Genomic DNA, 13,830 nt, shown 5'->3' on the forward strand with positions numbered 1-13,830 from the left:
TTAGGCATCTAGGTTATTGATTTAAGACTTCTACGGGTAGTCAGCTATGTATTGAGTATTTGACTTGCTGCTTACTCTTTCAGGTAAATGGCATATATACCTGTTGTTTTCGGAGTATGGGTGACGAGAAATGGGTCTTGGCATTTTGATATGGATGGACGAAAAGGTGGGAGAATGTTTTTTTTGCGACACGGTTGTACATACGCTGAGCTTCTTGAAATGGCTTACCATATTGACAAAGAAACAGAGATGGTTCAGTTATCGTATCCCTTAACAGAGATGATGCTTCAGCAATTGCCCCAAGATACACCTCCTGTCTATGTCACAAATTATAGATCAGCTAAGAACTTGATAGATTTTACTAGTAGGAATGTTATTCGCCTTTGCGTCTCTATGCGATGCATGGATGGACAGCCGGTTAAAGAATGTGTTAATGATATAAACAACTCTCGTTCTATAGACGATGGGAATTCAACGGGTGAAGTAGGTGATGATGTAGATCCTGGTGCGGATGAATGTGTAGAAGAATGTCAAGAAGCTCTCCATGATACTAAAGATGAGAAGCCGAAAGATGTTGATGACATGGATTTCGATTAGAGTGAGTACGGGAAATTTGAAGATGAAGATGAAGATGACGATGACGATGGAGATCACTTGGATGTAGATGCTGAAGAAGAGAAACCGTTTCTTGGTGGTATTCATGGACTGTTAAATAATCCTTGGATAGACCAACTAAAAGTAGGTCAATGCTTTCCATGCAAACATGATGTCATAACAAAGGTGTGTTTGACCGCTATTATGTTAAAATTCTCTTTCAAAATTAAGAAGTCCACAAAGACTTGGTTGGTGGCAATATGCTCTGTGCCAGCATGCACGTGGAGGGTCGTCGACAGTGTGAAGAATGATCCAACCACTTTTTGGGTCACCAAATATCTAAACGTACATACATGTTCTATTGTGGACCGTGTAGCTCACCGTAGGCGTTGCACCTCCAAATATATTGGGATTCTTTTTGTAGACCGGGTAGGAATAGTTGATGGTGTTGTCCCACAACATATCGAAGATTCAATGAGGACAATGTTCAGCATGACATTGGATTACACAACTTCGTATAGGGCTTTACAATATGCCCTTGAATATGTGAGAGGAAACGTCGAATCTGGATATGCGAAGTTGCCTCATTGTCTTAGAAAAATAGAGAAGTCAAACCCGGGAAGTGTTGTTGACCTTGTTGTTGATGGCGAGCATAGGTTTAAGTACCTTTTCCTATTTTTCGATGCTTCAATCCGTGGTTTCAATTGTGATTGATGGGACCCATCTCACCGGAAAGTATGAAGGTGTATTGCTAGTCGCTTGCGCACAGGATGGTAACTTTCAGATATTTCCGTTGGCATTTGGAATTGTGGACTCGGAGTGTGATGTTTCATGGGATTGGTTATTCACCAAATTAAGTGAATGTGTCTTGGATGAATATCCACTGGTAGTAGTTTTGGATAGGTGCAGTTCAATAGCTAAAGCATTTTGTAATGTTATGTCATGGGCAACACGAGGGATATGTTACTACCATCTCCAACAAAACATAATTACTAATTTTCATGGGAAGCAACTGATGTACTTGGTGAAAGGGGTAGCATATTGCGCATACGCATGATGATTACAACCACTACATGACTTCCCTTAGTAACGTAAATCCGGCCCTTGCAGCGTACTTGAACGAGGCAGATCCAGCTTTATGGTCTCGGGTTTAATGTCCAGGAGATAGATACAACATCAAGCCTAGCAACATTGGGGAATCTATCAACTCCATGCTAAAGAAAGCCAAAGGTTATCCCATCACATATGTCATTGCGTTTATTACGAAAAAGTTAGGTAGGTGGTATTGGAAAAGACGAGAGGATGCACTTAGTCTGACAACCACTTTTAGCCGGGGTGTTGAGTTCTTATTGGCCGTAAGGGAGCATTACGCAGATATGATGACGGTAGAACGCATTGATGGTTGGTGTTTCTACGTTAGGGGTGGGCAACGTGACTGTTTGGTTGACTTGGAAGCAAAAACTTGTTCATGCGGGCTTTTTAATGTAGAGAAAATACCATGTTCACATGCGATTAAGGCTGCCAAGTCAAGCGGATGGCGTATGTCTACCGTAGTCGAAGCTTACTATAGAAAAGATTATGTCTATGCATCGTACGCGGCTAACATCATGCCCAATGTCGAGCACGATCCAATTGGGCCAGATATCCGATGTATACCTCCCATACCGAAGCGGAAGCATGGTAGGCAAAAAAAGTCTCGTTGGCTAACATGGCTAGAACTGTCACATAAAAAGGGGAGCAAGCCGAGGAAGTCTCATAAGCAATATGCTTGTTCAAAATGCAGGCAGCCTGGACATACTCGACCTCATTGTGTAAGTAACAATCCCACCTGATACATTTTTAACGTTTTGTATATGATCGTCGGTTATACCAACAATTATTTGTTCAGGTTGCTGAAGACGGCGAGTAGAAGTTAACTTCATCGTGAAGTCATCTGGAATTTCCATACCAATAATTTGTCTCTGTAATAAAATATTACGGATTATTAAAGACTAGTAGTTAACTATCATATACTCGGAAGACCATTTTATGATACTCCTCTACTTAACCAAGCACCAACAGCTAGAGGATAATGAGTCAAATTTCGGGTTCAGTTTCCGAAACAAATTCGCAAATACAAATTACTGGTCCAATCTGCAACTACTGCGGTAGATCGACGATAATTGTGAAATCATGGACAGATGCAAATCCAGGACGAAATTTCTTCAGATGCACTGTTCATGGGTTTTCCCATTGGTCAGACGCAGAACCATCACGTGGTTGGCAGAGGCGGAGCTTATTGGATGCGAGGGATGAGATTTGTCGGTTCAGAGAAGAACCAAATGTACTTCAAGAATCTATAAGAGAAATGAAAGAACAAGTTGTTAACGGTTTGGTGAACTCTGGGGTGGTTAATACACATGAGGAAGAGAAGAAGTTTAATATGAATTACTGGCAGCCAATGAAAGGGAAAAAATGGTTCGACAATTCTTGGTTTTGTCTTGGATAGGGTTTATTGTTGTCATGGCCATGTGTCTTGGGATGTGTATGAAGTAGGTTGTAGAAGAAGTCTTTCGGTTAACTTCAATCATATGTCTACTAAGCTTCCCCTGTACGCTACTTTTGTTTACTAAGCTTTCGTTGTACGCTACTTGTCTTTTTTTAAGTTATTTTTAATTTTTGGCCATCTACACTCTTTCACTCTGTTCTAAGCTTAACGTTTGAAGTTATATATAAGAAACGAAAAACTGACCTAAAAATATCATCCTTACACATTAGAGTTTTAAAGGAGGATCATACAAAAAAATATCAAGATCCCGTCCATCATCAGAGTTTAATCACTAGGATCCCACCCACAAAATATAAAGATCCCCCAACAGAAATAAAACATCATCCTACATCATCATACATCATCCTAATCATACATAATACAGAACAAGAGTTTAAGTATTTGAAACAAAGTTTATAATTAGTCCCGAATTGGGGGAGGATCATAGAGCCCAAAGTCGTCCATGTAGTTCTCCTTATTTGGTCCTCGGCATTCAATCTCGTGAAATAAGTCACAAGCCAACTTCTCCCTTATCCATGTGATGTTTGCGTCGCACAAAGTAGTAGGAAAAGTTATCCCCAGAGCATGACATTTTATGTACTTCAAAGTATACACAGCACAGTCACCTGGTTTCCTGTTCGGAGGTGTTCCCTTTATAACCCGCTCATGAGTGAACTTCTCGTACGACCACATTTTCTTCAACTCTGGGGTGGCTAACTCCCGCAGCACGTAGGGAACCAACACGGGAATAGGCTCGATGGCATATGCAAGCTCTTCGTCGCTGGTGACACTCGGGATGCTATCCCAGACGACAATGTGTCTCATGGGAATCGATATCCACAAAGCTACCCAATACGTCGACTTCACGTTTAATGGCGCGTATAAGTCGTCCACTTCCAGACACCATTGCTTGTTAGTCTGAGCATACGGTGGATACTCCCCGGCGTGGTAGCTGAAGGCACCGGCCGGCAACAGTTTCCCAGATCCATTAGCATGTGCCTCAGACTTGACAAAGTCTATGTACTTCGTTGTCCACAGATGAGTGAACATAGCGTCTAGGAAAGCCACTCTACTTGTTTTAAACCTCTCCGGATGCTCTGCATGTCGATGTCTTAATAGATTCAACCCCGCATCCATGTGCTGGATAACCACATGGATTTAAAAAAATAGGGTTATATTCTGAAGTTTTCTAGTATACTTGAAGTAGAAGTTTTCTAGTAGACTAACCGAATCTCGTAGCCACACTGCTTTTGTCTGCAGTTCGTACCACCACATACAAGTTCTGGATTTCTCTGGAACCTTTTTCTTGTACATCCTACGGGTGATGACATACCTTAAAAGTTACTAGAGTTTCGTAAAATAGAATTTTTGAAACATACCATAAAAGTTAGAAGACTTACGATCTTTCTTTAAGAAATCAAGTCAAACCTTCTTCAAGTCCTTGTCTGCTTTATCAAAAGGATTGAACGCTGACGTGGCTGACTTATCACTAATGATTGTCTTGGCTGTGTTATCACCAACAAACGGAGAACGTTGACTTGACGCCAACCTCTTAGCCCTTTTGACCTTGCCATGTGCCGCAATCCTAGCTGCTTCTTTCCTTGGTTCTTGTTTCTTGGCTCTAGCAGTCAACTCGGCAGCTGTTTGGATTTCCGTGCGAATAAACACAGGTGGATCTGACTCAGTGTCAGATGAATCAGAGCTGACTATCTTTGGCACCTTTGTATTCGTACGAGTCACAGCTGGAGATGTTTTCGAGGTTTGAGATTGACCTGGCTTGTTCTGCAAATTCCGATTTAAAAGTTACATGATCATTTATGAAAATAAATAATATTAAAGTCGCATCATATGTTTAGAAGTCTCGAATAAAACAAACAAAGACAACACGGATAAAGAAGTCTACTTCACATAAGGAAGTCTACTTCACACGGATAAGGAAGTCTACTTCACATAAGGAAGTCTACTTCACATAAGGTAGACAACACTTGTTTAGCACTTGTTTTTCTGTCTTCGAAGTTGAGAACTTCTGGAAGTCTATTTTTTTTCGCCTTGTACCTGGTATAGTGATTGTGAGAGATCGTAGTAGGAAATTGCAAGTGTTCAGAACTAACCATATCCGCCTGAGAGTCCTTCTTCTATTCCTTTGATACAGCCTCTTGTCTACCAGTAGCCGCTTGAGAGTCCTTCTGTTCCTTTGGTGCAGCCTCTTTCGTACCATTAGCTGCCTGAGAGTCCTCCTTCTGTTCCTTTGATAAATAATCAGCCTCTTTCGTACCAGTTACATCTCCCTTCATTTTGGTAAGATCCGAAGACAGACTTTCAATCTTATCAGTCAACAAGTCAATCCGCAAATCGCAATTGCTGAAACCTTCTTTCATCTGATCGAGCAGAGCTGCTCCCCACATGCTGAACTCATTTTTAAAGGAATCCACAATGTTGAATTCCATGTCAGTCGAAGGACCTGGACAGTGCCTCTTCCCACTTGGTTCACCAAATTCACCGGCTCTCTTATTCGATCCCTTTTCTTCAACCTTAACCTTTGGATTGTTGGATTCATGAATACCAACCGTCTCCCACAAACCTCTCACCCACTTCTATTTACCAAAATCCCCATTGAATGCTTTCAAAATGTTATCAATCTTCTCATATGCTTCATCGTCTTGCCAAACAGGACTAATCATGCCACCAATGGTTTTGAAGTTTCTGAAGTTCGTCTACTATTTATATAAAACAGGAAGCAAAAGCAAGTTCAAATCTAACACAATGCGGTTACCGACTCATCTAATATCGTAGATAAACTATAGACAAATCACAGGGATGCGTACCTGTTTTAGAATATGCTCTTTGACATATTTTCTTCCGCGAGAACCGCGATAAGCAAGCAATAGTGGACTTGGATTACCTGGCAACGGTTCCCCAATTATTTTGGCAAAATCAGGCATAGATTCGTACACCCATATCTGCAGAGGTTCGACAAATCCGTCTAAGGTGTAACTCTGCTTGTTTAAGTCCTTCTCCTTAACAGACTGAATCAGGTTCTTGAAAGCAACTCTTCCCCAAGGATAATCAAGAAATGCATCTAAATCCATGACTAGCCTAGCCATATTTACACGGGTGGGCGTTGATGGTTTCCTAGCTTCTATAAACCCAGCGTAGATGGCTAAATAACCCAACCTAACACGATCGATTCTATCCCAATCGTTTGAGTTCTTACATGCTACGACCAGTTGCTCAATACTCGGGCCGTTGTCTAAATTGACTCCAAGCTTCTCCCAAAACTCTTCCATCTCGTCTGAAACCTCAACATCTGGCTGCTCCAACGTCTCGACATCTTCACAGTTAAGTCCAGTGATGGCTTCAAACTCATTCAAAGAAAATCGTAAAGGGTTAGATCCAACAAGACTCCAAATCTTGTACTTTTTGTTGCAGACTATCTAGAAGGTGAGCATATGCTGAACCAGTCTGGAAGCCCATTCAAATTGGAGACGGTTGAACTGTAACAGGACACCCAGTCGAGATTGATAAATCTCGTCCCATTCATCCAGCTAGAGAGCTTTGTAGAGTTCATCAAACAGCTTTGTATCATTGCTGTAATAGCCGATGCTTTTTTGAGGAAGCGGCTCTTCACCTTTCGTGTAAAACCTCCGAGGAAATTCTGGTTTTCTCTCATCCATTCTGCAAGATAAGATTAGGTTTGGTGGGGAAATTAAAAAAAAATTCAGAAATAGGAAGACTAATCCAATAAGTCTATGCGTCAAATTGGAAAAGAAGGCTACTATCGAATTGCAAAAGAAGTCAACCTTCAGTTTGATCGAAGAGGACAATGGCGGCGAAGCCGATGCGGCGAAGATGAAGCTGAAGCGACTGGGTTGAAAAATACAGAGTTCGTCGAGATCTGGTACAAATAAGTTAAACAAAGTAAGTAAACTGACAATCCGAAAGATAGAAATTTAGGTTTAACATGAAAAAAAAAGAATGGAAAATCAACCGTTAGTGATAAGCGATAGAGATAAGCGGCAGAGATAAGCGGAAGCGAAGAGTTTTCTAGTTCCTTATGAGGAAGAATTAGAGATAACTATCCTTTGTTATCCCCGTTTTTAAGTTGTAAAAATTAAAATAATTATAATAATCCCGGTTTTATAAAACCAAAACTGTTTTATTAGAAACAGTACCGGAAATTAATTAAGAAATTGTAAAGGATCCGATTAAAACCGGATCTCGCATATCGTTAAATTAAACATATAGATATTACCGCCAACTAACGTCAAATCAATTTATACCTTGTAATGATTATGTTGACGACTTCTCTGGCAGACTTCACCATGGGAAACTGAACCATCTGCAAATCCATCAAATCAAATTAATTTTTGTACTTTATGCTGAAGACTTATCAAGTAAACTTCTTTCTAGGGAAACTAAAACATACTTTAAACTGCAAAACTATCAAATTAAATTAATTTTTGTACTATTATGCTGAAGACATATCAAATAGACTTCATTCTGGGGAAACTAAAATGTACTTTAAACTGCAAAACTATCAAATCTAATTAATTTTTGTACTATTATGCTGAAGACTTATCAAGTAGACTTCTTTCTGGGGAACTAAAACTTACTTTAAACAGCAAATCTATCTAATCAACCAAATTAATTCAGGGACAAAAGTTGCGTGTGAATATAGAATTCTACACTTACAAGTATAAAGTGATATGCTATATAATCTTTCTAAGAATGAAACAAACGTGAAGTGATGTAGAGAAAGTTTCAATTACCCAACCGTGTTCAGTCTCCAATTAAGGGTGGATGATTTATATTGACCGATACAAGACTTTCAATCACCAATTCTCTGTCGTCAAGATGAACTACGTACTATTTTTAAAAAAGAGAAAAGAAATGATTGACTGATAACATTTTTGGTTGTAGTTTTAAAATAATCAAAAGGCCCTGGGCTGGTTTATATATACGAGACAAAACGGTTACAATGAACAATTACATAATTAATAACGCAAACTGTCGCGTCGTAAATCATTAACGAGTAGACTTCGTCGACTGACTTCTTAATGGAGAAGTCTACTAAATATGTCAAATAATGAAGTTAACGATATCGTCCAAATATTACAGAAACTGAAGCAAGTTTAATAGATTACAGACATAAATACGCAATTCAAACAAACGGCCACGATAAAGAGAGGTTACAGATTTTAATTGAAAGATCTACGAAGCAAAAGAGATTAATACAGCAATTAAAATTATACCGGCGATTAAGACATTCTCGACCACCCCGCGTACACGACGAATTGACTGACGTAATTCCTTCATCTGATCTTTCACCTTGTCTAGCTCCTGCTGAACCCATAGCATTTCATCATTTTCCTGGATGGCTGTAATAGAATCCCTTTGGTCAGCAAGTCCACCTCTCATTGCTTGAAGTTCTTGCATAATAGCCTCATCCCACCATTTCATAATATGGTCCTCTCCATCCTATACCATACCATAGAAATAAATATACCATAAGAATATTATCTATACTCAAATAATAATTATACCAAACGAATAAATCATCATACAATCTAACAACCTCATGGTTATTGCATCCAAAGAAAATCCTTCCAGGATTGTCGGATGTGGTGGAACATTTCATAACGGTTTCCCTTCCGCAGAAATATCTGTCAGGAATTCCAACTGTCAGGCCAAGAAAGTTTACTTTGGGTGGACCTTCACTCCATACTTGCAAAGAACTAGAAGATGGCTGAGTGTAGCTGTGTAACCCCATATCTGTGTGCAAAATGAACAAAAAACTATGAGAACATATATATTTTCAAACAAAATTAGCTAAAGCGTTACAAAAGCAAATAGCCGACTTCCTATGATGAGAATACTTATCTGAGATGTCCTTGAGTTTCGAAGACGATAAATGATGAGGATAGAATCTGAATTTTCGAGAGCAACAATATCGGAATTTTAGAGAGAGAAATTGTGGAGAGAGAGAAAGCACATACAAACTAGGATTCACCTACAGAAAGAAGTATTTATATGGTTACCAAATCTGGTTAGGTTAAAATCAGGGAATTGGTACACATTCGGTTAGGTTCAGCTATCGGTTTGGTTAAATTGTCGGTGAACTTAAAATAATATAATATTAATAGTTGATGGCATTACAAAGTCAACCACTAATAGTCTACAGAGAAGTCTACTTAAGCAAACCCTAAATCAAATAATTTTGACCTAATCAGCCTTGCCTCCCTTAATTTGACTAGTTTATATGAAAGTTTATTTTATTACAATGCTGGAAGTCTGTGTGGTTATTATTTAGTCAATCGGTTTACCAAATTATTTTTTATAATTTTTAAAATTAAAATTTAACCTACAATTAAGGAGTAGACTTACTTTTAAGTCTTCTCATTGACGTCAATTTGAAATATACCTTACACAAATCTATAGCAGACTTCCTCGAGTTAAATCTGTCATTTCGGCTTCTGTTTTTTGTTTGGTCGTAAGGAAGTCAACTGTAATTTCAGTACCTTTAGTGATTATGTTTCTCCTCTTTCGAATATGGGGTCTACGTTTTTATTTAAAACCAAATAAAGGTACAAAAAATGCAATTGTCCCAATTTGTTTTGCATATATTATATTGGGTCTCAGTTTCAATGTCATTTCAGTTTAAAGTTGTAAATTTCACAATTTGTAATATTGATGTTGTAGAAGTTGGCACATGGACTACAGTTTTCAAGGTATTCTTTGATACATTTTCGAGTGAATAACACTTCGATGGAGCAAATCGTGAATACTAAATTGTTGGATCGTACCAACTCTAGGTAACATGTCATTTAATTTTCCTTTGGTTTTCACTAATAGATTATCACTTAGTTGATCAAGTGGTAGAAAAATTTGCTGTTTGAGTTTTTAAAGTACAACAGAAAAGAAAAACAAGCCAAAGGAGTCACCTATTAATCGCTAATTTAGCGACTATTACTCCATGTTGATGCGTAGTCGCCAAATGAGCAACTAAATTACGACTGTAACTTTCAAACAACAACTTAGTCATAAAATAGTCATCAATTTATGACCAGAGTTACGACTACGACCTTGGTCGTAATTTAATGACGACATAGTAACTAATCTCTATCAGTCGCAGAGAAGTCATTATGTAGTCACAATTCAGTTGGCAAATTTGGCGACTACATATATAGTCACTAAGTGTAGTCGTTATCATAGCCGGCCACAAGGCCAAGCAAGCAAAGCATGTGTTTGCGGCCGCTCAGTATATAATTAAAAATCGGCCGATTTTAAAAGAAAAAGTCTTTTGGCCTAGTGGTGAGAACTTTAGTTGTTGAGCTTAAGTGCACGAGTTTGACTGTTACCAATGGTGTAGATACTTGTTTTCCTTGTTTTTAACAACAACATTATTTTTCTACAAAATTGGGGGACCCATTTTTTCCCCTTGCTTGTAGCTTTCTGGAACTCAGCGCCGGCTCTAGTCGTTATTCACCTGTTTTCTTGTAGTGTAGGCTAAGGTTACGATGGTTTCTACAGTTCATTTCATGTGATTAAGCGTTGATGGAAAAAATCCAAAAGATTTTCAGCATGAGATTTAAGGTGATGCATGGTCGAGATTGATGTACCAGAAAATTAAGGAACAAAACTAGTTTATTGAATTTTGATTCATGTATTCGTGCTTTCTTCTATGAAATTTAAGATTTTATATATATATGAAAATAGCACAATTTTGAGAATTATCTATAGAAACTACCACTAATTTAATCGGTTATTCATATTTGATAAAAAGATATTTAGCATCTATAATTACAAATGATACAATAATTTAAATCATTTATTAAAAATGACATTAATCTTAACATCAATTATTTATAATTGACATAAATATTTAACATCACTTATATAATTGATGCAAATTAAAATCACTTTTTGCAATTGATACATAACAACATCGATTACAATAACCGATACAAATATTTCATTAACTGATACAAATTATTTGCATCAACAAAATGTAAATCATTTATTAAAGTAATTTAAATTATTTTCACATCATTTAAATCTGATACAAAAATATAAAATAATATGTAAAATCACTCTTTTTTTTTTTTGTAGTGATATTAATTTGTATCTAATTTATGGTAATTTGCGATAATTAGTTATGAAGGAAAAATTTGTGAAAACAAAATAGTTACAATTTTTTTTTGTCTTAAAGCTATAACAAATTGTTTTTAGCTACGCAAAATGCTTTATATCTACACAATATTTTGTAACTATACAATCCAATTTTCCTAGTATATATCAACTATTTAAAAAAATTACATCCATTCAATTCATAAAAAATATATATCCATGACCTTATGAATTAAAATAAAACGAAACTTAAAAACAAACAAACATAGAAATGTTAGCGATTAGGTTTTAGAGCTGAATGTTTCACGGCGGCGGGTATCGGATGGATTTTTGGGGTTTCTTTTTGGATTTCGGGAACGGCTTGATGGGGAGAGGCGATCTATAGCGTCTTTAACGGTGATATATCGGGATTGGGTGGAATATATTCATGGGATTTGGGGAGGGAGGGATCTCGCTCTTCAGGGATATGGATCGGATCTATGGTTGTTATCACATAAGATGACGGATCCGATTTGGTTGGATTTGATTATGGTTATGGTGGGCTCCGTTGATGGTTATGATGGAGGATTCGGGTGTGGAAATGGAAAGAGGGAGATTTGGTTTCAGATTTTGTCGATGGGTCAGTTAGCTGGAACTTGGGGAGTGAGGGATTTCGTCTCTCAGGGATTCGGGTCGGCGGATTGGCTGTTAATACTGATAGCGATAAATCCGTTTTGCTGGGATACGGCTTTGGATTCCTCGAGACTTGTCTATGGATGTGTTAGGGGTTTTGGGTGTGTAAAAGGAAAGTGGGAGATTTGGGTTCAGGTTCTATCGGGTAAGCAAATATTCCTTAGACTTTTGTTTAGGGATTCTACAGCTGGTTTACGGGTTTGTGGATTAATGGAGATTGTGCTCTTTATTTCTGTGTTATGGGTATTTATTTGGTTCCTGATGGTGTCATGGTTCCTCATCTCGGTTTTTTCATTCAATCTCGGAGAAGCATTTTCCTCTCGAGTTTCTTTTGTTTTTATGTTGTTATCTTTGAGTTCTTCATTTCTGTCTCAAGGGTTTCATCGTGTTTCGGTTATTGGCAGGGTTAACATGGCTCAACTGAATCTCAACAAAGGTAAAGCTGCCTTGGTTCGAACAGAAACGGTCAAGATTTCAGATTCCGTTATGGCACATCGTATCCAACAATTTTCTCTCACTCTCATTGGGAGATTGATGAATCCAACGGTCCAGCGAATGGAATCCCTGGTCGCGAATTTGCCAAAGATCTGGAAGCTCGAGGAGAGGGTTGAAGGTGCTGACTTGGGTCGGGATACTTTCCAGTTCAATTTTGAGACAGAGGATGATCTCCAAGGAGTGCTAAGGAATGGTCCTTATCACTTTGATAACTGGATGTTGTCGTTGGTTCGTTGGGAGCCTATTATTTCTGATACTTATCCTTCAGCCATTACTTTTTGGGTTAAAGTCTCGGGGATACCAATGCATTTTTGGGAGGTTGCAACCCTTCAGGCAATTGGAAAGAAGGTTGGGATCCTTCGAGAGGTAGATGAGGAATCTGGTAGTTTACTTGTCACGATCAATGGGTTTAATCCTCTCATTTTTCATCTACTGGTCCCTTTTAATACTGGTGATGAGGTGGTGGCCTCGTTAGAGTATGAGAAGTTGCTGGGCTACTGTAGCCATTGCTTGAGGTTAACTCATGATGCTAAGGTATGTCCAGAGGTAAGTAAAAGTGAAGGGGGTCGGGGTCAGGGGGAAGTCGATGATAGGAGGGGAGGTTCGTGGAATCAACCCTTGCTCAAACCGAAGGTTCAACATTTTGAGGGTGGTTGGGAAAAGCCAAGGAAGTTTGCTAAACGTTCTCTGGATTTTAATTCAGAGTCTTATCGTGACAGAGATCATCAGCTGGGGCGTAATGGTGAAAGCTCAAAGAATGGGCTTAGATTTCAAGCAAAGAATCAGGGAGATTTTGGAATTCAGAGGAGTTATGGGAGAAATGCAGAGTCTAGGGAGGGTGCTGGTACTTTCTTGGTTCAACAGTCCCGTTCGCAACCTACTAGAAAGGGGAATGGACCTGCCTGGCCAAAACCTTTGTATCAGGCGAAGCAGAAGCTTGATTTGCAGGCTGCTGCTGTTCATGAGCCGGTCATCCCTTCAGTTAATGATTTGGTGGATCGGGATGAGAGACTCTCTAATGGAGGAAGTTAAGGGAACGAATGGTGGAGACAATGAGGTTGGGTTTTCAGTGAGTTCCGATGACTTACTCGAAGATGGGGAATATCATGAGGGTGAGGCTTCGGAACATGAAGAGGATACTGGTGTTGATGACGATGGTGTTCAGTCGGATAAGGAGAAGGGTATGTCAGATTCCGAGAACGTTGCTCCACAAGGTATTATCTCTAACTCTTCTTATCTCGTTGATGATTTGGGGCAGGTTAATAAGGCTATGAAAGCTTTTAAGTTGGGAAATACTAAGGTCATTAAGGCTAAGAAAGGTAGTTTTTCTGGTTATAGTGGTGCTAGGGGGAATAAAAGACATGTTGTAGCTATTGCTTCGCCGGGTAAACGGCTATTAGCTAAAGGTCTGTTAT

At 38.7% G+C, this 13,830-nt stretch overlaps 1 protein-coding gene and 1 pseudogene across 1 annotated transcript; one reads left to right on the top strand and one right to left on the bottom strand.

Moving 5' to 3' along the window:
- Positions 1-1,805: 1,805 nt before the first annotated feature.
- On the top strand, positions 1,806-2,936 carry LOC147930363 (uncharacterized). Its single transcript, XM_087476829.1, has 2 exons — positions 1,806-2,405; positions 2,775-2,936. The coding sequence occupies exons 1-2, from the start codon at positions 1,806-1,808 to the stop codon at positions 2,934-2,936; spliced, it is 762 nt and encodes a 253-aa protein (XP_087332955.1).
- A 605-nt stretch (positions 2,937-3,541) lies between these two features.
- LOC147930364 (uncharacterized) lies at positions 3,542-6,795 on the bottom strand (annotated as a pseudogene).
- Positions 6,796-13,830: the final 7,035 nt, after the last annotated feature.

The sequence above is a fragment of the Camelina sativa genome, chromosome 12, assembly GCF_030686135.1.
Source record: "Camelina sativa cultivar CO46 ecotype springtype chromosome 12, ASM3068613v1".
Lineage (NCBI taxonomy): Eukaryota > Viridiplantae > Streptophyta > Magnoliopsida > Brassicales > Brassicaceae > Camelina > Camelina sativa.

What these genes read in the sequence shown, in the direction of transcription:
- LOC147930363 (XM_087476829.1), top strand. Translation starts at nt 1,806, where the DNA reads ATGCTAAAGAAAGCCAAAGGTTATCCCATCACATATGTCATTGCGTTT. An exon ending in GACATACTCGACCTCATTGT is followed by an intron (nt 2,406 to 2,774) that starts GTAAGTAACAAT and finishes AATCATGGACAG; the next exon opens with ATGCAAATCCAGGACGAAAT.